General features: G+C 40.5%; 2 protein-coding genes across 4 annotated transcripts in view; one reads left to right on the top strand and one right to left on the bottom strand.

Annotated features, from left to right (window-relative positions):
• Positions 1-23,988, top strand: part of LOC102944498 (centromere protein P) — a 316,300-nt gene that overhangs the window by 62,566 nt on the left and 229,746 nt on the right. The window lies entirely within an intron of this gene.
• The window catches only part of OMD (osteomodulin), a 28,384-nt gene continuing 27,695 nt past the window's right edge, over positions 23,300-23,988 (bottom strand). For both annotated transcript variants that reach the window (XM_043551948.1, XM_007055584.4), the window contains one exon: positions 23,300-23,987. In XM_043551948.1, the coding sequence (XP_043407883.1) occupies positions 23,677-23,987 (311 nt within the window). In that variant the 3' untranslated portion in view covers positions 23,300-23,676. The remainder of the gene's footprint in view (position 23,988) is intronic.

Genomic DNA, 23,988 nt, shown 5'->3' on the forward strand with positions numbered 1-23,988 from the left:
AAGGAGCTGCTTTCTGACTGAGACGAAGATAGAGTACATATGTTTGGGCCTATCAGAGGGGTAGCCTTGTTAGTCTGGATCTGTAAAAGCAGCAAAGAGTTCTGTGGCACCTTATAGACTAACAGACATATTGGAACATAAACTTTCGTGGGTGAATACCCATTTCGTCAGATGCATGTAGTAGAGCCACAGAACTGTTTGCCGCTTTTATATGTATTCTATATTAGTCACATTTATGAACAGTAAAATGTTGCATTACAACTTGTATTTAGAGAAGGTCCAAGTTTTAAACATGAAATGCAAGTTTGTCAGCATTAGCAGATTCAGACTTTTTCTGTACTTTCCGTTTTGATACTTTCTCCTAGTGATATTACGATTAACACAAAAATATACAATTTATGTGTTTTTAGGAGTCTATATCTTATAATTTGCAGTCTGGTAATTCATTAAAGTATGTATTTTCAGTGACTTCGTAGACAACTTGTTGGAAAGATGTTTTTACAATGAATGTTTGTTTTGGGGAAATTCTATATTAGCAATTGAGGAATTTTTAGTAATTTGCATCAAGGCTTATGATTTAGATATGAAGGAGGAGCACCAGTTTTCTAAATGTCTGTTGCATACCTTTTTTTGTCCTTTTAATTGTTATATATTTTTGGCAGTCAAGGTAAATGGGAACCAGATGACTGACTTTAAAGTTTGCAAAGTTGCTTTTTTGAGTCTTTAAAAAACATACAGCAAAAAAAACAACAACACATTTTTGGCAAAGTACAAAGTTATATTCCCCTTTTCATTTAGACTACCAGTTTTCTTGGAAGCTCTATCAGTTGAGAATATATTAACACTGGGCGTAAAGGGTGAACCTATTGGGGATGGAGGTGACATATTTTTGTAATTACTTTATTGTTAAGAAACCAGATGTTTGTCCTGAAGCTCTCAGTGGGGAAATGAATATTTTTATATGCAACATCTGCTGCTTTTAAATTTCTGCAGTTTATAGCCATTCACCACTCAGAAACGTGATTTGTTTTTTAAAAATGTCTGTTGACTTCTTTCTATATGCAAATGAGGCAAAATGTCCTAGATATGATCTCAGTTGTCATACCATAATCACATTCCTAGTATGTTATGAAACATGGGCTGCAGTCGGAGCATCTTGAATCAGAATCGCTGTTATAACATAAAGCTGAAATAACTTTCAGGCTGAAGTCAGGGATCACCTTTAATCCCTTTGTGGCAGGTGGACTCTGTTGTATTGTCTTGACCTTGGAACTAATGGGCCAGATTAGGTTCCTTAGCATTCTAACGTAGACTGCTGCTAGTGGACTACTCCATTGATTGTCCTGTAGGAGATAACAGTGTTGGGTCTTCAGTAATCAGTATGGTGACTCTTAAAGGCCCTCTCCCTTTACTCCACCTTCACAGTTCACTTTGTATACAGATGTTCCGCAACAGAAAAAGTATGATGAGCAGAAGCTTAACACAGTAGCTGTGGAAATTGGGCTCTGAATTGGAACAACTGCAAGTAAAAAACGTTTATTCACCTGTAGGTTTATGTGCTCCCAGTGCACTTGAGTCTGAGACTTTTGCTAGCAATACCATTGGGGTGGTGCATGTGCCCTATACATCTTCATGCTTGCAACTGAGGGATTAAGGGGCAGGACCACCTTGACTCTTTCTCATTTTCATCTCACCAGCTGTGCTAAGGGTTGGAGCTTCCTGTTCTTCCTGCGCACAATGCACCCGAGTCCAGAAATGTCTTCAAAGCAGTGTCCATTAACCTGCATATGCGCAGCAGCTCTCCTCATGCGCCCATTTTAGGGTATAAGGCAGTTTAGGTGACATGTCTCCAGTTCCTTCTTCGCACTGCATGGCCTGAGTTGGAATTGTGTCCTCCTTTGCTGTTGCAGGACTTGTAAAAAAATTAATTGGAAATAGTTTATATCTTAAGAATTTTAATTAGTATAAAGTTTAGTACTGAATAGCATACCTGCCCAGCTGGGGGGAAATCCTCCTGGTCCTGGGACTATGCCCAGGGTCCTGGTATTCAAAAACTGCGTCTCCTGCTCTCGCTCCTTGTCCTTCAGCGATGAGCATTACCAATGCCTGTTCTGTCTTGGGGAGGCACATACCTCTGCTAAGTGCAGTATCTGCAAATCCTTCCTGCCCAGAACTAGAGAGGCCCAGGAGCTCTGACTGAAAAAGTTGCTAATGGAAGAGGCTATGATGCCCCACTTGGACCCAGACCCAGGAGACCCCTCCCACATACATTGGCCTCAGCTGACCAGCAGTGCCCCTCCAAGCATGAGCCTCAGAGCAGAGCCCTTACCATTGAATCCCAAGGACTCATCACACATGTCTCCTCATGAGAGCAAGAGGTACTCGCATGGGCATAAGTACAGAGCCCCACAGTGGACTGTCCAAATCTCCAAGCCAGCCCAGATCAGGTGAGATGTCGCATATGGAACTCACAGAACTGGCTCTGCCAAAGAACTCCAGGCTGGAGGGTAAGGCATGGAAGAAGACGGATGTGCTGGTTCTGACAGTGACTGCGGTACCAGGGTGCAAAGACAGACACTCGCTAGTCCCACCCACAAGTGCAGGTCTGGACTCGTTGTGCTGGCTCGTTTATCCATAGACCGTCTGGCGAGCTGAACCGGGCCTGTCAGGTCTCTCTACTGGAACTCCTCAGACTTTGGGCCATGCAGAGACCTTTGTAATGCCAGGGGATATCTTCTTCCTCTATCCGCAGTCTCCACTCCTTTCAGACCCTGCCCTCCTGAGAGACGTCCTTACCACAGAGGAGGGATCAGCACTGTTGTCTCAGGAGAGACCCCATCTCCATCTTCTGGGCTGGAGCGCCTTGGTACCAATGGTTCTGCCATTATCAGAGGAACTGTCGGAGGAATCAGAGGAGGTAGCTGTACCCGTGTCTCCCCGAAGGCAGAGGAGTCCTGGCAGACAGCCAAGACATTACTATTCCTCTGGCTACGACCCTTAGTATGGACACCTCATATTGATTCCCATGGGGGCTACCACAGCTGGTGCATCCTTCCTTCGTGCCTTTTTGGGGCCCTTGGGACCCCTATGGCAAGTGCCTGGATCCCTCTCAGGAGTTGTACCACTTCTCCCCTTCTTGTCAGCCAGTTCCGCTGGTTCCACTGAGAGCCTTCTCATCATCCCTGGATGACGTGGTCACTTCTTTGTTGCCTTCTCAGTTGGATGACCACTGTCAATATCAGGAGTTGTTGCAGAGTGTCACTGAATCCCTCTAGAGGAGGTCCAGAACCTTCCACATAGACTTCTGGACATTTTACAACCACAGGGACTGACCAGGGTGGCCTTCCCAATCAGTGAGAGCATATTAGAACCACCCAGAACTGTTTGGCACACACTAGCATCTTGTGCCCCTACACAAAAAAGAGCAGAAAGACGCTTCTAATCCTGCTTCTAATTCGTTGGTGATACAAGTGGCTACAGAGGGAGCTCAGCCACACTACCAAAAATCTCCTCCAACAGATAAGGGGTCAAGGAGACTGGACCTATTAGGTAGGAAGGTTTTCTCTTCTGTGGGCCTCCAATTTTATATTGTTAATTACCGAGCCTTATTAGCAAAATATGATTTTAAAACAAATACTAGTTTTGTCGAATTTAAAGACAAGCTACCCATGGAAGACTGAGCCCAATTCCAGTCCTCTCCGGATAACGGGAAGTTGGTACAAAGGTGGCTCCACAGGCTGTGGTTTAGGTCACTGATACAGCATCCAGATCTCTGTCCACAGGACTGGTCATGCAAAGCGCCTTGAGACTTTAGTTTTGGGCTTCCCTGGAAAGATCCAAAATATTATCAAAGACCTCTGCTTCGACTACTCCAACCTTTTAAATGAAAAGACAGATGAATCTCTACATTCTCTAAAAGACTCAGGATTCACCCTGCAAACTCTGGGGATTTAAACTCCAGCCCCCTGGAAGAAATACCGGAAACATCCCTTTCAACCACAACAACCCCCTTTGCGTATCCCAAACTCCCAGCATCCACCTGAACCTCTTCGTAAGTGACAGTGGATTCAGAGGTCCTGTTTCTCGGCTCACTCCACCACTCCAACCTTTCCCAACCACAGGCCAGAGGACATTTTTGACATACATGTCAAGATCCATGTACCACTGCTGCCACCTACTTCTCCTCTGTCATCTTTGGAGGCTATCTTATCCTGGATCTTTGGCAGCTCAACGACTTTATCCAAAAGTTGAAATTCATGATGACAACACTGGCACCTTTAATCCCCTCCCTTCAGGAGGGAGTGTAGTTTGCAGCTCTCAACATGAAGGATGCATATTTTCATGTGGACATTCACCCATCACAGAGAAAGGTCTTACGTTTCATGGCTGTCCAACAGCACTACCAGTTCCACATCCTTCACTTTGGACTCTCGACAGCATATAGGGCATTCCTGAAAGTTTTTGCTGTGGTAGAGTCCCAGATTAGATGTCAGGGATATACAGAATTTCCATACCTTGGATGACTGTCTCCTTGTAGGCCAATCTCGCCAAGAGGTTATGTCAGTAACAATTTCTTCAGCATCTCCTTGTCACCTTAAGTGTTTGCATAAATGAAGACAAATCTGATTTGTCACCCACAAAGACAATAACTTTATAGGCACGCTGCTGGACTCAACGTCTGTGAGAGCATTCCTCTCCAAAGACAGATTTTATGCGATGACCCACATGATCTCTCTCATCACCTGCGAACCTCAAACCATGGGACATTGGTGCCTCTCCATGTTAGGCTTGTACCTATGTGACATCTTTCCTGCAACTCCACCTGTGGTGCCTACAAACTTGGTTCCACTTGAACTACTGACTGAGCAGGGATCATAGACTCCCAAGTCACCATTCCCTCCAGAGTTCTCACTTGGTGATCCAACCCAGACAAAGCCTCCCATGCCAAGGGCAACCATTTTGATGGATGCCTTCCTTACAAAATGCGGCGCTCACTTGGACTGCTACACTGCTCCGGTACATGGAGCCCCCAAGAGGTCAGGCTACATGTAAAAATACTGGAGCTAAGTGCAATCTGCCTGGCGTACAAGGCCTTTCTTCCCTCATACGCTCATTCCACATACAGATAATGTCAGACTATATCACCATAGTGATATAAACAAACAGGGAGGAGCGAGGTCTTGTCCCCTCTGCCTGGAAGCAATCAGACGTTGGAACTGGTGTATCAGAAATTATATCACCAGGCCACATACCTCTCAAATGTTCAGAACTTCCTGGTGAACTTACAAAGCAGAAGCTTTTCTGCAGATTCTGAATGCGTGATCGATGACACAGTCTTAACCATCATAGTTGCACAATGGGGAACTCCACTATGAGACCTTTTTGCGTCCCAGGCGAACAGAAGCTTCCCATGTTGTGGTCCGGGGAGCCATAGACCAAGACTCTGAGAGAGATGCTCTCCTAGGCAGATGCACCTTTACTCCCATCCCTCTGCTACTACAAGTTATATGGAAGATCTGGTGTGAGAAAGCCACCATCACCCAACTGATCCAGACCGTTAGAACATAAGAACAGGCATACTGGGTCAGACTAAAGGTCCATCTAGCCCAGTATCCTGTCTTCCTACAGTGGCCAATGCCAGGTGCCCCAGAGGGAATAAACAGAACAGGTAATCATCAAGTGATCCTTCCCTTCGTCCATTCCCAGCTTCTGGCAAACAGAGGCTAGAGACACCATCCCTGCCCATCCTGGCTAATAGCCATTGATGGACCTATCCTCCATGAATTTATCTAGTTCTTTTTTGAACCCTGTTACAGTCTTGGCCTTCATAACATCCTCTGGCAAAGAGTTCCACAGGTTGACTGTGTGTTGTGTGAAGAAATACTTCCTTTTGTCTGTTTTAAATCTGCTGCCTGTTAATTTCACTTGGTGACCCCTACTTCTTGTGTTATGAGAAGGAGTAAATAACACTTCCTTATTTACTTTTTCCAAACCAATCATGATTTTATTCAACACTCACAGGCCCACCCTTTGAACTACTGGCAACATGTGCCATGACTCACCTGTCCATGAAGGTGGCATTCTTAGTAGCTATCACTTCAGTGAGAAGGGTCAGTGTGCTGGGAGCCATGATGACAGACTCTCCTTATACAGTATTTCCCAGGGAGAAGGTTTCCTTAGGTTACACCCCAGATTCCTCCCCGAGATTGTGTCAGAGGTCCACATCAATCAATCAGCACGCTTACCTGTATTTCTCCAAAAACCCCATGCTTCTTCCAAGGAGAAGAGACTTCACTCCCTCTATATCAGGCATGCCCCGCATTCTACCTGGAGAGAACCAAACCCATCAGAAAATCCCGAAGATTCTTTATTGCCCTTGCAGAAAGGGCGTGGGGACAAGTCATATCCACACAGAGGATTTTGCAATGAGTTTTGGGGTGCATCTTAGCATGCCTGCTGGGCATCTCACAGCTCACTCCATGTAGGCACAAGCCACCTCCACAGCATCCTTATCTGACATTCTACTGCAAAACATCTGCAGAGTAGCAACTTGGAGTTCCATCCATACTTTCATGTCACACTACAGTCAAACTCAAGCAGCAACAGTTCAGAGGAAGAGTTCTAGGATGCAAAATACTGTATGCTAAGGGTTTGAGCTTAAAGTATTAGATTTCAATATTAGATATATCTTCTGTATCCTTCTGGAAAAATTTCTAGGAGTGCTAAGAGTGTAGGCAGTTCAGGGATTAGATATGCTGAGTTTTTTTGGGGAATGCATCTGGCTATACCGAAAGAATGACAGGAGATATTTGACATGGGTATTATTAGGCTGCAACTTTATTATTTGATGTCTGGGACTACCCGGCAGATAAAAGTGTACAGTGCAGGTAACCTCATTTTTATTCTGTAATTACCTTTTTCCATCCAAGTCCCTCCAACAGATTTATTGTCACATAAAGGGGAGGGAGGGTGGGTCCTGCATCAGACTGCTCCGTATAAAAGGGAGCTTCAGATGCAGGGCTGCCCCTTTAAAACCCTGCATTCCTAGGGGATGAGTCAGCGACCACGCTGTCCCCTTTGCAAGAGTTTTCATCTTCCCTCCTCCCCCAGCCATAAAGCACTGTTCCCTTCATTTGGCCAGCCAGCCAAATACCTCTTCACCACTCCCCCACCCCACCACCCCCAGCGCCCCCCTGGCTTAAAAGTGCAGAGCGGTCATTTACATAACAATCTCATTTAAGATATGGAGATGAGGAAGGGATGTTAAAGTGCAGGTCTTGGCCTAAGAAAGCTCTAATCTTCTCTGATCAGGAAGCTATTTATTTTCTAGGATTCTGGACATCTCTCAAATTCATGCTCATGAGGAGGCTCTTTAATGTTAGAACATCTTCAAAGACCCTTGCAGAATACCATTCAAGTGGTCAGTAATCAATAAGACCACAGTTAGAGCAGCAATTCGGGCTGTTGATGACCAGAAAATCACTTGTGTACGCTCTCGCTTGCTGCTCCAAATAGACATAACATGCTCATGAACAGCTCTCTATGCAGTATATTTGAAGATGCAGTTTTGACATTTTATTTAATCACTTATCATTTGTCGTGATGAGAACAAAACTTTGTGGGTTTTCTCCAGGTGCTGTACACCTCTGCGGAGTGTTTGGTCAGACTCAACTGGACCCTGACTGAACCGGTCAGCTTCGGGTGAGGGGTACATCAGGGGTGTCCACTGTCAGGCCAGCTGTATACTCTGGCGATTGAGCCCTTCCTCTGACTCCTCCTCCGGAGGCTGACGGGGTTGGTGCTTCAAGAGCTGGAGTTGTGGCTGGTCCTGTCGATGTAGGCCGATGATGTGCTCTTTGTGGTCCAGGACCCGGGTGATCTGGTGCAGGTGGAGGCCGACCAGGCGATCTAGTCGGTGGCCTCCTCCGCCCGGGTCAACTGGGTCAAGAGCTCTGGCCTGATGGTTGGGGATGGGTGACAGATGAGCTCCCTCCCACCCGAGCTTCAAGCCATTTGGTGGAGCGTGGGTCCACTGCTCTATCTTAGCGTTTACCTTTCCCCCACGCATCCTTCACCAGAGAACTGGCAGGATTTGGAGGCCAGGGTGGGTGATTGGCTGTGGAGATGGACAGGACTACTCTGGTACCTTTCCCTCTGGGGGAGGGTACTGGTGTTTAACCAGCTAGTCCTGTCCGTGCTCTGGCACTGGCTCAACACCCTGAGCTCGGCCCCAGGGATCCTGGCCCAGCTCCAGAGGTTAGCTCTGGGGTTCTTTTGGCCAGGACTGCACTGGATCTCTGCAGGGGTTCTGAGTCTTCCCCTGGAGGAGGGAGGACAGGACCTGGTCTGCCTCGGTCCATGTCTTCTGCCTCCAGGCCCTGTGGAGACTCCTTTACAGCTCAGGCAGTCCGGCGTGGAGCATTTTGGCACACACCTTCCTCCACCACCTCCAAGGGCTCCGATACAACTGGCAGCTCTTTTTCTCCATCTGAGGGGTCTTCCACGAAACCTCTCTGAACAGCCAGTCTTCTACCAGGACCTCCTCTGGACCTGGAAGCTGCTCTCGGCGATCAGGTCCATGGTGGCCATTGAGGGGGCAGACCTCCTCTTGGAGCCCCTGCTACACAAACCCCATCTTCGTGTGCAGGTGGTGGAGTCCTCCTCGGTGTGCCTGAGGCTGGTCCTGGCAGAAACCACCAAAATCGGAGACCTCTTGGACTATGATGGGGGACTGGGTGGATCTCTGAGCGCTCAGTCAGCGCATGGGGCTCTCCATCCTTCACACCCCCCCTGTGTATACTCCAGGAGGTGGGGCAGCCTTATCGCCCAACTCTCGGGTTTTCCTTGAGCAGGTCCTGCGAGAGGGTTCTCCCTGCCTGCCCTTCACCCCAGGTCCTCTGGACTTTTTCATTGGGCTCCTGCCCCACAAGCCCCCTTAACCCTCTCCCTTCCATAACCCGAGCTGGCCCTGGAGCCGGTTTATTTCGAAACTGCACCAAGAGTGCTCGCTCTTTACACGCTCATGCTCCACATGTTTCACTTTCTCACCCTCATGTTCTGCCCCGATGCCAAGTGGCGGGACCTACTATCGCTTGCAGAGGGTGAGGAACCCCAGTTTCCCAACCTATATTCCACCCTGGTTCCACGGCCTGCCGGGGATATCTGTTGTTGGCTCCTTCAGTGGAGCCGTGAGCATGGGCGCTTACCTGGCATGGTTCACCCCCATCCCTGATGCCTGACCCTTTTGTGATGTGAGGGGAAATGCTGGCACATGCCTATCTAGAATGCACCAGGTTGCAGCCCCTATTCTGGCTCCTCCAGAACCTCCTGTTGAGATTCTGGTTGCACTTGTCCCCAGACCATTTCATATTTGCGCAGCCTGTCTGTGGCCCCACAAAGTCGCGAGATCTCTTCATCAACCTCCTCCTGGCCCTGGCCAAAAGTGGCTATCTATAATCCCAGGGGGAGGATGTTGGACGGGGAGGGGCTCTGCGACTGTGGGGCCTATTTCCATTCCTCCTTTGTCTCATGTCTCCAGGCAGAATTCCTCTGGGCGGCGTCCACTGGCTCCCTAGACACCTTTGAGGAGCATTGGGTGCTGTCCGGGGTTCTCTGCTCAGTTCTGGATTCCTAGTTTTGAACCTGTGACCTTTACTCCCTGCCACATGGCTGGGGGAGGGGCCTTTAGAAGCGGGTGGGCTTGCGCCCGCCCACCTTCCAGAATTTCAATAAGGACAACAAAACATCATCTCAGATGAGCAGGCTGCTTGTGGATACTATGGGTAGTATAAGGATTCCTGGAAAATCCACAAGAAGCAGTAAATATTCTGCATGTATCTAGGCAAGTTCAGAATTTTTTCACCTGGTCTTTGTTAGAGCTGACTTAATAAATTGTTTGATCAGTCATTATTTGTTCATTATTTAGTTATAAAAGTAGAATGTGGGTTCCTTCCTGCAAATCTGAACAAACTTAATTATTGCTGTCTAATTGACCAAAGCTTTCTGAAGAAAATCTACAGAAGATAAATAAAAAGCTATGCTATCCAAGGTAGATAAAATTAAATGATTTAGAATTAATTTTTTTTTTATTTACATCAGATTTTTTTAAAAAAATTATGTTAAATACAGGTGTCGTTAAAATAAATATTTAAAATTAAATTTGAAATCTACAGTCTGTGTTAGGGTCTAAACTTATAATAAGTCAACACAATCTTTTAAATACAAAAAACAATAATTAGCAGAACATAATTGCTGCCAAGTTTTCAAGAAAGTCAAACCCTGAACTGGTGGAAGTCACAGGTAAAGTACTTGGATCCAGAGTTTGACGTACTAAACAGCAGAGAAAATATTTTCTTCATTTCAGTTGATTCAGCTAATTCAATACCATGACTAGTTTATTCAAAGTTAAGAAACTACTTGGGAGTTGAAAAGAAGGAAAGCTTATTTTCCTCTTCCAATCCATGAATAAAAACTAGGTGTGAGGGAGTGAAATCGAAAATCTTGACAGATGTGGTGAGCAACAACAATCACTTCTATTAAGAAACTAGATAACACTTGCTTTTTTAAATAAATGTTATTTTTTAAATGCAAAGTATGTTTTGATAAACTTCTAAATCGTTTTTCATATATATTCATCACATTTAAAGTAGTTTTATTTAATAAAAATATTTTGTTTTGTGCATTTTAGTTGAATTAGAATTTCTGTCCAAACAGAGCTTGACATGAACCACAAATAAAAAAATAATTAACTAGTAAATAAAAATTGGTGAATGATACATTTCTTAACATCATAAAAATATAAAAAAATTGAGAATCTGAATAAATGTAAGAAGCTGTATAATAACTTAAGTAAATGTGTATAGATATAATGTATCCCTCTGGTTAGCAAAAAAAAGCACCCAATTTAGTGTAAAACCTATATTTATTTGGAAATCAACAGGTTTTAATGGTCAATAACCAATGAGAGTTAACCTTTGGGAAAATAACTAAAAAGTACAAATGCAAAACATGATTAAAATCAATTATTTAAGTCAAGGATTCCTGCTTACTGATTTAAATCATGATAAGAATTGGTTATTTAAATCAATCCACCCTATGCAAGTCTAAATTGCGAACTGTCACAATTTTATCAAGTCTCTTTTATTAGGTTTGATTTTTGTTCCTTCTCAGAAAAGCTTTTCTTGATATTCTGATGTCTGTCAATATCGTTGTAGACTTGTGCCTGTATTTAAAATGGTCATTTTTTCGATTGCTTTCAGTGGTATTGAAGTTACAGGCTGCCTTTAAATAAGATGGCTTCCATTTCCCTACAGTTTTGCAGAGGTTCATGGAAGTGGCTCCAGTAAAGATGACAGTCTAATTTTCCAGTGTACTGAACCCAAGTGCCTTTCACAAGAGACAGCTTCTAGCTAGGCTCTGAGGTTTGGAGATTGCACATGCAACTGTAATGGGATCAGGTTCAAAAGTATGCAGGAGCAAAATAGGGGTACACTGTAATGTTGGTAAACAGGAGGGAGGATGAGGGGTATGAGACTTTTAGGGGGAAAAGGAGGGAAACTAAAAGTATACAGTAATGTGCAGTGGCAGACCAAGTGTGGGAGACAGAACTGGTGGAGCCAAGAAGGAAAATGAGAGAGACAGACAAGGGAGATATTGAGGGGGATTGAGAGGGAAATAAGGCCAACTTCCTGCACCCCAGAGTTCAGAAAGCAAGTGGAGACCCTTTTTATCAGCCAGGAGGTGGCCTGCAATTTTGTGTTAGTTTTTTGTATGAGTAAAGTCGAATTTGAAATATGCAATTATTATACACAAATTGGGGGTATGCAGTTTCCTTCCAAAATCTCAAAAGCTCACACGCTCAAAAAATAAATTTTTTAAACTGGTCAGATGTTTTTTGGGGGTCTGATTCATGGTTTTTGAATGCTTGGGATTGGCAATATTGGAGTCATGGAATGTTCTTTTACTTCAGTGACTCAGATTCCTGTCAAAGAGCCAAAGATAACAGAATTGGTTAGTTCTAAGTAGAATTTCTGTTTTGTCTGTGTGTGTTGGTGACTTTCCTCATAGAAAAGACCACAGCAGATACCCTATATAATTTTTCCCTTTAAACAATTTATTTATCCCAATTCATATTTGAAGCCCACCACTAAAGCAGACCTTTGTGAAGTGTTGGTCCAACAAGTGATGTAACCGATGATGGCAGCAATTCATATAGGAGGACAGATGTTTTTGTTTTGGGGATTTTATCCTAAAACCACCTCAGACTCATGTACACTTGTGTGTTTATTAGCTTTATATTATGGTAATATTTATTTACTGCTCTTATGTATTCCTGCTTTTTAACAACGTATTAGAAGGTTTGTTGCACTTCACTTAGAACTCTTATAAATATTTTTTCCAGCTGCTTAGAGGCCTTGGCTTTCATCTTGTACACATTCTGTAAAGGATAATATTGGCAAATACTGCAGTTAGAGCAACATTGTACTTGGAAGGAAGAAATGTAGATTATTACTTAGTTTCTTGGTGCTTGATAGACATTGTGAGTCATTCATGCAATACGTACACAAATAAATCTACTGTATTCTGTTAGGTCCACTCATAAACTTGTGGGATAGCCCTAGGAACATACAGTATCAAAATCATTTAGTTGAAGTAGGTCATTGAAATTTGACACCTTACTAAATTCATACATTTGGCATAAAACATTAAACCTCACTCAGCATCCCTTTTATATGAATTTTTGTGAGTGATTGCAGAAGTTATTAAAATAACATGATTTTGTCATAGCAGCTGGCCAGTGATATGGTTTGGAAACGGCAATACATATAACAGTAGAAGCTTTGTATATAAGTACTATACTTAATCAGACTAATTAGTCTAAAGTATTACATAAACAATGAAACACCATTTGAGTACTTCAGAGGACTAAGATGCTAAATGTAGCTAGAACTGAAAGTGTTTTTTAGAAACCAGCTTAAGCATGCTTCTTCATTCCTTTCTATTTTTTGTTTCTGAAATACAGCTTTTCCCTCATTAACAGTGTTGGTGGTCCGATTAGTTCAGGCCTTAGTTCTTATTTCCAAGTCTCTGTAATGCTGAAGTTATCCTTCTACCAGTTAAGAAAAAAGTCCAAAATGGCAATATTTCCCACCCCCCCAGAATTTGTAAGTTTTTTTTCCAGATGCACACAGTTTAATCTTGCCAAATTCACTACTGTGGTGTTTATTGGTTGGCATTTCAATGTTTTTTATTAATACATTGATAAAATGTATAGCAACTAAAATTTTAATTGGGATTAGATGTTGGAATTGGATGTTAGTCCATTTGTGCTGGTTATTTTGTTTTTGTACTGGTTATAAGGTTTTTTTTTTTATTTACACAGCCCTTTACAAACTAGGATCAAGTTAGTTGTCTGAATTGGTGGCCTCTTTATTACCAAAATGCTGACAAGATGGTAGCAAGGTTATGCATGGTTAGATTACTGGAACAACAGCTCATATGTGGATAGCTGGAACAACAGCACAGATGGTTCCAAAACCAATATTGTTCAGATGCACGTTTGTTCTGTGAAAGTTTCTTCAAAGTCTGAAAGAGGTTTGTATAGAAGATAAGGGAAGGCAATCAAACAATATATGAAAAGTGTTATGAACCATACAAATTGTTGGTAAAAGTGTATATGCACAGTAGCATATACAGTGAATAACCAAAACAATCTGCGGGAAAAATAGCCTATATCTCCCTCAGAAAGCAGTCACAAAGGAACCTTTCTTTGGAAAAGGAACCTCTTCCAGGAAGATGGGTGGCAAATATAAATATAATGAAAAATTATGGGGAACGTAGAGGTCAAGTTTTCTGTGGGGGTCCTATACCTTTAGAATGCTATTCCCCCTTCCTCCCTTTGTCTGAAGTAGCCTGAGCCTAAGACTTTCAGAGCACGCTGCGAAGCTCATCTTTTTACAAAGGAATTTTGACAATTCACAGAGAAAGGGAGGGAATTGTTGGAGGAGAAGGGTGATTTGAGATTCGAAGGTGCTGGACTTGCTGATTGTACATTGTGTTGAGTTATACTGATGAACTTAAGTTATATCGGGGTATTATCTATGATGTATTTTTAAGTAATGGCTACAGTGCCTAGAGCGTATGGGCAGGCATCCTTTTTTAGCATTTTGTAAATCCAAATAAATATTAATGGATATGTATAGATATGCAGTATAGATATGTCTACACTGCAGTTAGACACTTGTGGCGGGCCTGAACCATCTGGCTCTGGCTCAGGCTAAGGGGGTGTTTAACTGTAGTGTAGACATTCAGGTTCGGGCTTCAGCCTGGGCTCTAGGAACCTGCAAAGTGGGAGGGTCCCAGAGCTCAGGCAGCAGCCCAAGCCCGTACGTCTACACCACAGTTAAACATCCCCTTAGGCTTAGCCCCGTGAACCTGAGCTAGCATGGGCCAACCGCAGGTGTCTAACTGAAGTGTAGACATACCCTTTGTCATTCTTCTGAAGGAACAGCTTTCCACCTAGTTCCTAAAGCATTGCCATTAGTGGTAACACTTAAAAGGTCTGTTTATACAAGTTTTGAAATTAAGCGCTTTCTGTATAGTGCTGTGGCAGTTGATTAGATTTTATTACTTTGTAGTGGGGTCTCACTTCTCTCACACTTTGTCCGGCTAGCACAAGGTCAAGATTCAGCCCAGATACATTGATTCAGTGGAATATTTTTGGTTTCAAGTCACCATTCGAGTATTTTAAAGAATGAAGTCCCCTCAGAGGAACAAGATAGAGAGAAATAGTCATGCAGTATGGGGTTTGGTGAAAGAAGAATATAGGATGATTGAGCTGAATGTGCAAAGAAAAGACACCTATGTTGATAAAAGCCAATTAGTAATAAAGCAGGATCTATAGAGAATGTTTCCTATGGCTTCTCCAACGAAGAGACTATGAAAGTGCTTAGGGAGGATTCTGAGGGTTATTTAAAGCCAAAATTGTTATTAGTTCTTATAAGACTATAAGCCTGTCTTCTCTTGTAAAATCTGCTTGGATGAAGGCAAATTTAAACTAAAGTTAATATTATATGTTTAAAGGGTAAGAGGAATATCACTGCACCTTCAAGTGTTATAATGCTCTGCAGACAGCAGAAGTCTTACCTGTTAGATTTCCATCCAGATACACATTTGTGTATATTGTCCAGTTTCCTGCCTTTGTAATCTTGGTTTTCTCTGCAGTTACTTCAAATCTAGTTTTTGCTGCTTCCTGTTCTACCTCTGATGTAAGGGCAATCATTTCATTCTACAATATACTTAGTAAAGCAATGTCATCAGTAAAGTCAAAATAGTGTAATTAGTCTCCACTAACCCATTTTACACCATCCATGAGCCTTTTGTTGCTCACTTCATCACAGTCTATTACTAATGCAAAGAGAATTGGTAATAGCACACGCCCTTGGCTAACTCCAGGCACAATATTTAACCATTCACCTCACTCAGCCAGGCCTATATCTGATCTTACTTTCCATCGTATAAACTCCTTATTACGTTGATCAGCTTGTCTGGTATCCCATAGCTTCTAGCAATATTCCTCAGGGTCTCTCTATAGACACTGTTGAACACTTTCTAAAAGTGAATTTAGATGGATTTTTGCCAAACAGTAGCTTTTTCAGTGATCTGTCAGAGTGAATATCTGTTCATGACATGATCTATCTCAATGGAACCCAGCTGTTTTTCTTGTAATATTTCATCCATTGCCTTTTTTGTTTTATTCAGCATAACAGTAGCCAATTCTTTGCCCAGGACTGATAGCAGTACTATGCCTCCAGTTCATGCACCCTTTTTTTAGCAATGCCATGATAATACCTTCTTTCCAGTGCTGTGGTGCTACTTTCACCGTATTTTGTTACAGTTTTGTTAGCCACTCAATCAGAATTTGGCCTCCCACTGTTAGCAACTCTACTTGAATTCTGTCAACCCCAGGAACTTTCCCGTATTTGAGGGCTTTGATGGCTGCTTTAATTTCATCGGGTGTTATTGGTCCATCTTCTATTTCTAACCTGGTATTGACACTTCTCTTGAATCTGTGAATGATTGTCAACTCTGGACAGCTTAATATGGAGTGGAAATGTTCTTTCCATCATCTGGCATGTTCTTCATGCATTTTTAACATCTGTTGATGAGAGTCCTAGAAGCGCCTGAGACCTGGGAAAGTCTTTTTTTCCTGTGAGATCATTTGCTACTCTGTAGAGCTGGTTGAAGTCTCTCCTCTATGCTGCTGCTTCTGCCTCTGCAGCCTTTTCCTAGCATATCTATCTTATATTTCTGTCTTTATTTAGAATTATATCTTATATTCCTACAAGATTAGGAAAAGCAGCACCACTTTTGGAAAGATGAACAACATCTGGTCAAACATAGGTCTCCACTTCAAACTAAAGGCTAGATTATACCATTTGATTGTACTGAGCATACTACTATATGGAGCAGAGGCTTGACCAATGAGACTGTCTAACAAAAAGAAATTGAAGGCTACCTATCCCAGAAGGCTGAGTAAGATATTACACATTGAGTGTAAAGACAAAATAACAAATACAAGAGTAAGGGAGCTGATAGAGCAGGACATATTAGAAGATATCATTAAAGAAGGCTCAGATGATTGGGACATGTATAGTGTATGGAAGATGGGAGACAAGCTGAGCAAGCATTGAATTAGGTACTGGAGGGCAGAAAGAGAAAGCGAGGAAGGCCAAGAAAGAACTGGTGGAAGATCATGACAGAGGGTATTGAATGCACTGGCATAACCTGGGAAGAAGTACCACAATTATTGTGATTGTAATCATTGGAGGAACCGGACTTCTTCATGTGTCAGTGGCACAGGAGGAGCTAAGGAGGAACTTATAAAGTACAAGTTCCAGGGGACGTGATAAACTGATTTCCCAAATGGATAATTTATGTCTTTAATGAAGCCAGAAAAAGATTGAAAAAGATACAAGAAATAAGGGGACACAATAAAGGAGTTACATATGTAAGTTTCTCAACAGGTAAGTTGGAAATATTTCCCAGGTTCAATTAAATAGTTTTGGGTCACCACAAGGGCCAAAAGTCTGGAAACTGATAGGCAGCTGCAACAAGGCCCCATGACTGAGTGAATACCTTGCAAAAGTTTCTGGTTCCAGTTAAAGCTGCAGACATTACTGATTGAATGGCTATAAAAGAAAACAAAAACACCTAGACTTAGTTTATGTTGCAAATAAATATATTACTCTTAGAGGCTCCTACAGCATATAATAATCAGGTATCAAATTTTCTGATACCTACAACCCCAAGATAGACAGAAATAAAACAATGTTCTGCCATTTCCCTACAGCCCATCACCCAAAACATGCTCTCCTTTCTTTTAAATGGATAAACTAGTTTTGTACTGGTTGTTATGTTCTGGAGTTAATTGTAATTGTCATGTCAATCAACCATCTATTTAATGATTAAAAAAAATAAATTACTAACAACTTTCTGCTTTAAAAAGCTTTGTTTCCTTCCTGTGTTAACTCCACTTACTTATAACCACAAATTAATTTGGCATTTTTTCCTGTGTTGCCTTTCGTGTCTCATTCATAAGAACATAAGAATGGCCATACTGGGTCAGACCAAAGGTCCATCTAGCCCAGTATCCTGTCTTCCTACAGTGGCCAATGCCAGGTGCCCCAGAGGGAATAAACAGAACAGGTAATCATCAAGTGATCCGTCCCTTCGTCCATTCCCAGCTTCTGGCAAACAGAGGCTAGAGACACCATCCCTGCCCATCCTGGCTAATAGCCATTGATGGACCTATCCTCCATGAATTTATCTAGTTCTTTTTTGAACCCTGTTACAGTCTTGGCCTTCATAACATCCTCTGGCAAAGAGTTCCACAGGTTGACTGTGTGTTGTGTGAAGAAATACTTCCTTTTGTCTGTTTTAAATCTGCTGCCTGTTAATTTCATTTGGTGACCCTTACTTCTTGTGTTATGAGAAGGAGTAAATAACACTTCCTTATTTACTTTCTCCAAACCAATCATGATTTTATAGACCTCTATCATATCCCCCCTTAGTCGTCTCTTTTCCTAGCTGAGAAGTCCCAGTTTTATTAATCTCTCCTCACAGGGAAGCCGTTCCATACCCCTGATCATTTTTGTTGCCCTTTTCTGAACCTTTTCCAAGTCCAGTATATCTTTTTCGAGATGGGACGACCACATCTGCACGCTGTGTTCAAGACGTGGGCGTACCATGGATTTATATAGTGGCAATATGATATTTTCTGTCTTATTATCTATCCCTTGATGATTCACAACATTCTGTTCGCTTTTTGGACCACCACTACACATTGAGTGGATGTTTTCAGAGAACTATCCACAATGACTCCAAGGTCTCCTTCTTGAGGGATAACAGCTAATTTAGATCCCATCTTTTTATATGTCTAGTTGGGATTATGTTTCTCAGTGTGCATTACTTTGCGTTTATCAACATTGAATTTCATCTGCCATTTTGTTGCCCAGTCACTGAGTTTTGAGGGATCCTTTTGGAGCTCTTCGCAATCTGCTTGGGTCTTAACTGTCTTGCGTAGTTTTGTATCATCTACAAATTTTGCCACCTCACTGTTTGCCCCTTTCTCCAGATCATTTATGAATATGTTGATTAGGACTGGTCCCAGTACAGACACCACTCTTTACCTCTCTCCATTCTGAAAACTGACCATTTATTCTTACCCTTTGTTTCCTATCTTTCAACCGGTTACCAATCCATGAGAGGACCTTTCCTCTTATCCCATGACTGCTTACTTTGCTTAAGAACCTTTGGTGAGGGACCCTGTCAAGGCTTTCTGAAAATCTAAGTACACTATATCCACTGGATCCCCCTTGTCCACATGCTTGTTGACCCCTTCAGATAATCCTAGTAGATTGGTAAGGCATGATTTCCCTTTACAAAATCCATGTTGACTCTTCCCCAACAAATTATGTTCATCTATGTGTCTGACAATATTGTTCTTTACTATAGTTTCAACCAGTTTGCATGCTACTGAAGTCAGACTCACTGGCGTGCAGTTGCCGGGATCACTTCTGGAAGCCGTTTTTAAAAATTAGCTGTCCTCCAGTTACTTGGTAGACAAGCTGATTTAAATGATATTTTCCAGACTACAGTTAGTATTTCTGCAATTTCACATTTGAGTTCCTTCAGAACTCCTGGGTGAATACCATCTGGTGTTTTCCTTACATTTTGTTTTTCACTTCCTCCCCTATATTTTCTTTTCTCAGTCTGTTCTTTGCTGGGAAAGGGATAATTTGCCTCACACATCCTCAGCCCTGATATGTGAGATGCTACAGTATTTCCATATACTGACAATAAAAATGAAGTTGGAATAATGTCACTAGGCCTGGTAACTATAGCACAGGAACATAGGATATGCTTTACTCATCTATTTAGCCTGACTTCCTGGATTACTAGAGTTTTAAAAATTTGGTAAAATAACTTTTGAGAAGAGAATGATAAATGCACACTTTATCATATATTTCCAGAGTTCATCACACAGCTATCAGATGCTCATATGCAATTGGATTTGTGTGTATGTGTATTATAGTAGATATGTAAAATCTCCACAAGTGGCAAAGTTAATGTTCTCACATTAGTAATGTAAAGAAGTTGTTAGCTGCTTAGAAGCAGCTTTGGGATGCAATCTGGTACAAACTCACTACAGCTTCCGTTCATGTTCTTTGCGTCGGAAATTCCTTTATTTATTTGCTTGCAGAGTACAATTTAAAAACAAATATAAAAAGGAAACTGATTCAAGTTATTACATATTTCAGTGGAATGTGAATATATTAAAAGCAATCAGAAAAGTTGAAATAAAAAACATCTGTTGGATGTGAAGCAAATACGTACGTGACTTTTTTAATAAGATATTGAAGTAAATGTCACAAAAATGCTTAATCGTTTTAGAAGGACTTAAAAAGGATCTGAATGTTTTTATGACTAAAGGAAAGAATGGAGACTGTAAAAATCAGTTAGCATTGTTTTTTTACTGCAACAGTGTTCACGAACAATTGTAATGTAAACGAGGCAAATTTCTATATTAGTCATTTTTGCTTCTAGTTTTAAGAACTTTGTTCTGATAAAAACATTGTTCGAAAATTTCATGGTTTTGGTTTAATTGATTCAACACATTTAACTATGACTACATGTTATCAATATTTCTAAAAATACACCATAATAAAGTCAAACTTGCTGTACTGTTGAATAATAATGAAAAATAACTACCCTAGCCATTATAAATCTTAATGTATTTTACAAAGCTGGTAAAGTATCATCATCCCCCTTTATGTGATTGAAATGAATAAACCATAAATCTGCAAAGTGACTTGCCCAAAGCTAGAAGCAGAGCCCAGATCTCTTGGTTCCTAGTCATATGTATCTTCCGTATCATGCAACCGCTTCCTTCAGTTACTAGAGTGAAACCTGTAGAAGCAGCCCTGTGATGGCTTTTATTATTTGTTGACTGTTATAACAGGTAGCATTGTAATGCAGATTTCATTTTACACTTTCATTTTAGCTGTGTTTTTCTTTTGAAAATAAACTCACATAACCATCTGAACAAACTAAAACACTGTATCAGAAGCAGAAGTCAGTTGTTTGAATACTACTTTTAGGCGTTTCTTTTGCAGTCATTTGTGAGTAAACAAAAACTTTTCTTTCCTGGCCATCTTTTCTGGTTGTTAACTATACATGTCATGTTTCTGGATATGTCACTGGGTTGCCACAAAATCTAGTGTAATATATAGTGGAAAAAAAGAAGAATGCTTGAAGGGACTACAAATTTAATAGTTGTGAAGACAGAAATAAAATTAGCAGGTGGTCATAGGAACATATTTAAGTGTATATATTCTTGAGAGAAGAAGCATGTGCTAATACTGAGAAGCCATGTCAACATGTTATTACTATAAAGTTAATAATCAATCTCTTGAATTTGTAGTATCCAGCTATGCACACTTTTTAATATTCAAAATTCAGTTTTTATTTGTTGGATTTACTGTAGGTATAAAACACAAAATTGAAACTAAGTTTTATGTTAGTCTTAAAGTGTCAGCAGTTTGAGGAAGCATGTACAATGTTTCTAACTATGCTATATTTAAGTGGTCTTAATGTTAGATTTAAAAAAATGGCTGCCTAAATTGAGACTCTCATGTTTTAATAGTCTAAATTTATAATGTATACAGAAAAAGAGAAAAGTCATGATACACGGTGTTTTCCAGAAGTTAGTAAGCTATATGTTTATGTTAATATGTCCTTTAAAATAATTCAAAAATATGTAATGTTGGCAAATTTTTAATCCTAGATTTAAAGAATTTATTGTATGCACAGATTTTTTTCTATATGACTTCAAAAGAGCTTTTTAGGTTGACAAATATATTAAGAAAGGCCATAACAGAGGAAGACAATTGTTATGCTATTAATCTGTGCAGTTACCATGAAGATGAAAGGGGCAATTATCAGGTGTAAATTTTTAACAGTGAGAGGAATTAACCATTGGAACAGTTTGCAAAGGTTGTGGTGGATTCTCCATCACTGACTATTTTTAAACAAGATTGGATGTTTTTTTTCTAAAATATGTGCCCTAGGAATTATTTTTGGGAAGTTCTATGGGTTTGTTTTATAGGAGGTCAGATTCAGTGATCGCAATAGTCCTTCCTGGCCTTGGAATCTGTGGATCTTTTCCTGTGAAGTCTGAGTGGTTTTGGTTGATTTTCAAGATCTTTTCATCTTATGAATGAAGAGAATAGAGGGGTGAAAAATTGATATTTTGATTTAAAACGCCTGAAAATTAGTCTTAAATGTAGATTTTAATAAGTTTTGTTTGTCTTTGTAAACAATAAAAATTGTTGTTCTTTAATAAACATGACATCCCAGAATATACACAGTTGTATTTGGATTTTTTTGTAAAGTAGTGCTGTCCTGCATCATTGGTGTAGTATTTCTGTTGTCTTAATTCAGAAGATCTTGTGGAATTAGATGCTGCTTTGTAAAGTGTACAGTTCTGCACTCATGTCTTTCTTGTTCAGATGGCAAGTTATCCATAACAGAAGAAAGGGTTTCTCAGGAAATTAGGGATAGATTTAGCAAAGTAGAAGATCCAAATGAATAAAGATGAAAAAGCATCTCATAATATTCTTAAGTATTCTACCTTACATAATCACAATTAATCAGTTTCATCAGAGATAATGTACAAAACTCCCCATGGCAAAAGCATGTATATTTAATATTTGTAAGATGGATGTCTGAAAGTAGCTCAAGGTCTACGTCAGTATGGGAATAAAGTAACACTGATATACCAGAGTCCAACACACAAATTTCATCACCTATGTAGAGGGAGACCCTACATTTGTATTCAAAGTGCCTAAAATACAACAAAAAGCATGAAATGATTAATTTTATTAAAATAATTTGAAATAACGGAGGGGTAGAACATAAATATTTTTGCTGTATTGATTTTTCTTAAGTAACAAGCAAAAACATATCTCAAAGACCTGGACACTGTATCACTGGATGCCCACAAAAACTGAAGATATTTGGTATCTTTATACAATTCATAGGGCACTGTAAAAACAAACAAAAAAAAAAGTAGAAGATTTAAATTTTCTAAAGTATTAGAACAAATATGCGCATTATGCATCCAGTTGAAAATGAAACTACAGACACATGGCAATGAAAGCACAGAGGTGTCTGAAAAATTAAAAAGGCATAAAAACACTCAGCTGCATGGTTTAAACAGGGCTGAAAGTAAACGTCTTTTTTTGTCCAATGAGCATAGCATTATTCTTATTTAGTTAGTTTTAATGTATATTTTAACCACCAGTGCTGCTTTTCTAAAGGGTGATTTGTAAAAATTTCCTGTGTCATCCAGGATACATTCTCTTACGAAACAAAAGCCAGTTTTCTGCAAGTACTGTTTAAAAGAACAAAATATGTAGTATGTGCTTTTGCATGTATAATGGCACAGAAAGTAAAGTAACATTATTTGTTCATGTATGAAAAAAAAGAATAAGGAATAAAACCTATATCAATAGTTATTGTGCAAGCTAGATCGGAAAGTATTTGTTTTTTTTACGTCTGTTTAATGTTGCTATGTTTTATACGATAGCTATTTAATGAGTCCTCTCTAATTCTAATGTTGCAATACTGCATTAAATTCAAACTTTATTAAGAAACTACTCATGCATGTTGCTTTGAATTTAGATGATACAGATACTGCACAAATGATGCAGACCAGTTTCACAGTTAAGGCCCTAAACATTTTTCTCAGATTAAGAGCATTTTTATTCTTTCAGTTATGTTAAACCAAAACCACTCAGTATACATTTAAAAATTAAAATCAACACAAATATATGCAAAAAGTTTAGTCCAAATTGCAAAATTAACATAACCAAGTTCTCTTCCGAGTTGGAATGTGAGTGAGAGGGAAAGGGTAATGATTGGTACAGTCAAGGATTACTTCACTCAACTAATAATTAGTTGCCTGGAAAAGGTTAGAAAGCACTGTTGTATATACTTGGAATCTGATCTAACCACTATTGTTTACATAGTTCATATTGCTCATAACTCCCTTTTAGTGCCCCAAATTATTCACCTCTTTTATATATACTTTACTTGTACTTTATAATTACTTCCTTAAAAGTAAGGATGAAAGTAGTCATCTTCTCTTTCTCCTTCTTCATGACCATCTTCCATTTCGTGACCATCTTCTGCTTCATCATATTCTTCTGGTGTTAAAAATCTGCGGACAACTGGAGTTCTCAGTTGTGTTGATTGGCTGACACTTCCTTTTTGTTCACCATAATAAATAATGCGTATGTGGGGAAAGCAGAAGAATGCATATGTGCTTATTGGAGCTGTAAGCTTATTTTGGTCCATCCGAATATAGGTTAAATGATTGATATTCCTTGGATCAATTGAAGGACACATCAGAGTAATATTTACAAC

The sequence above is a fragment of the Chelonia mydas genome, chromosome 7 (assembly GCF_015237465.2).
Source record: "Chelonia mydas isolate rCheMyd1 chromosome 7, rCheMyd1.pri.v2, whole genome shotgun sequence".
NCBI lineage: Eukaryota > Metazoa > Chordata > Testudines > Cheloniidae > Chelonia > Chelonia mydas.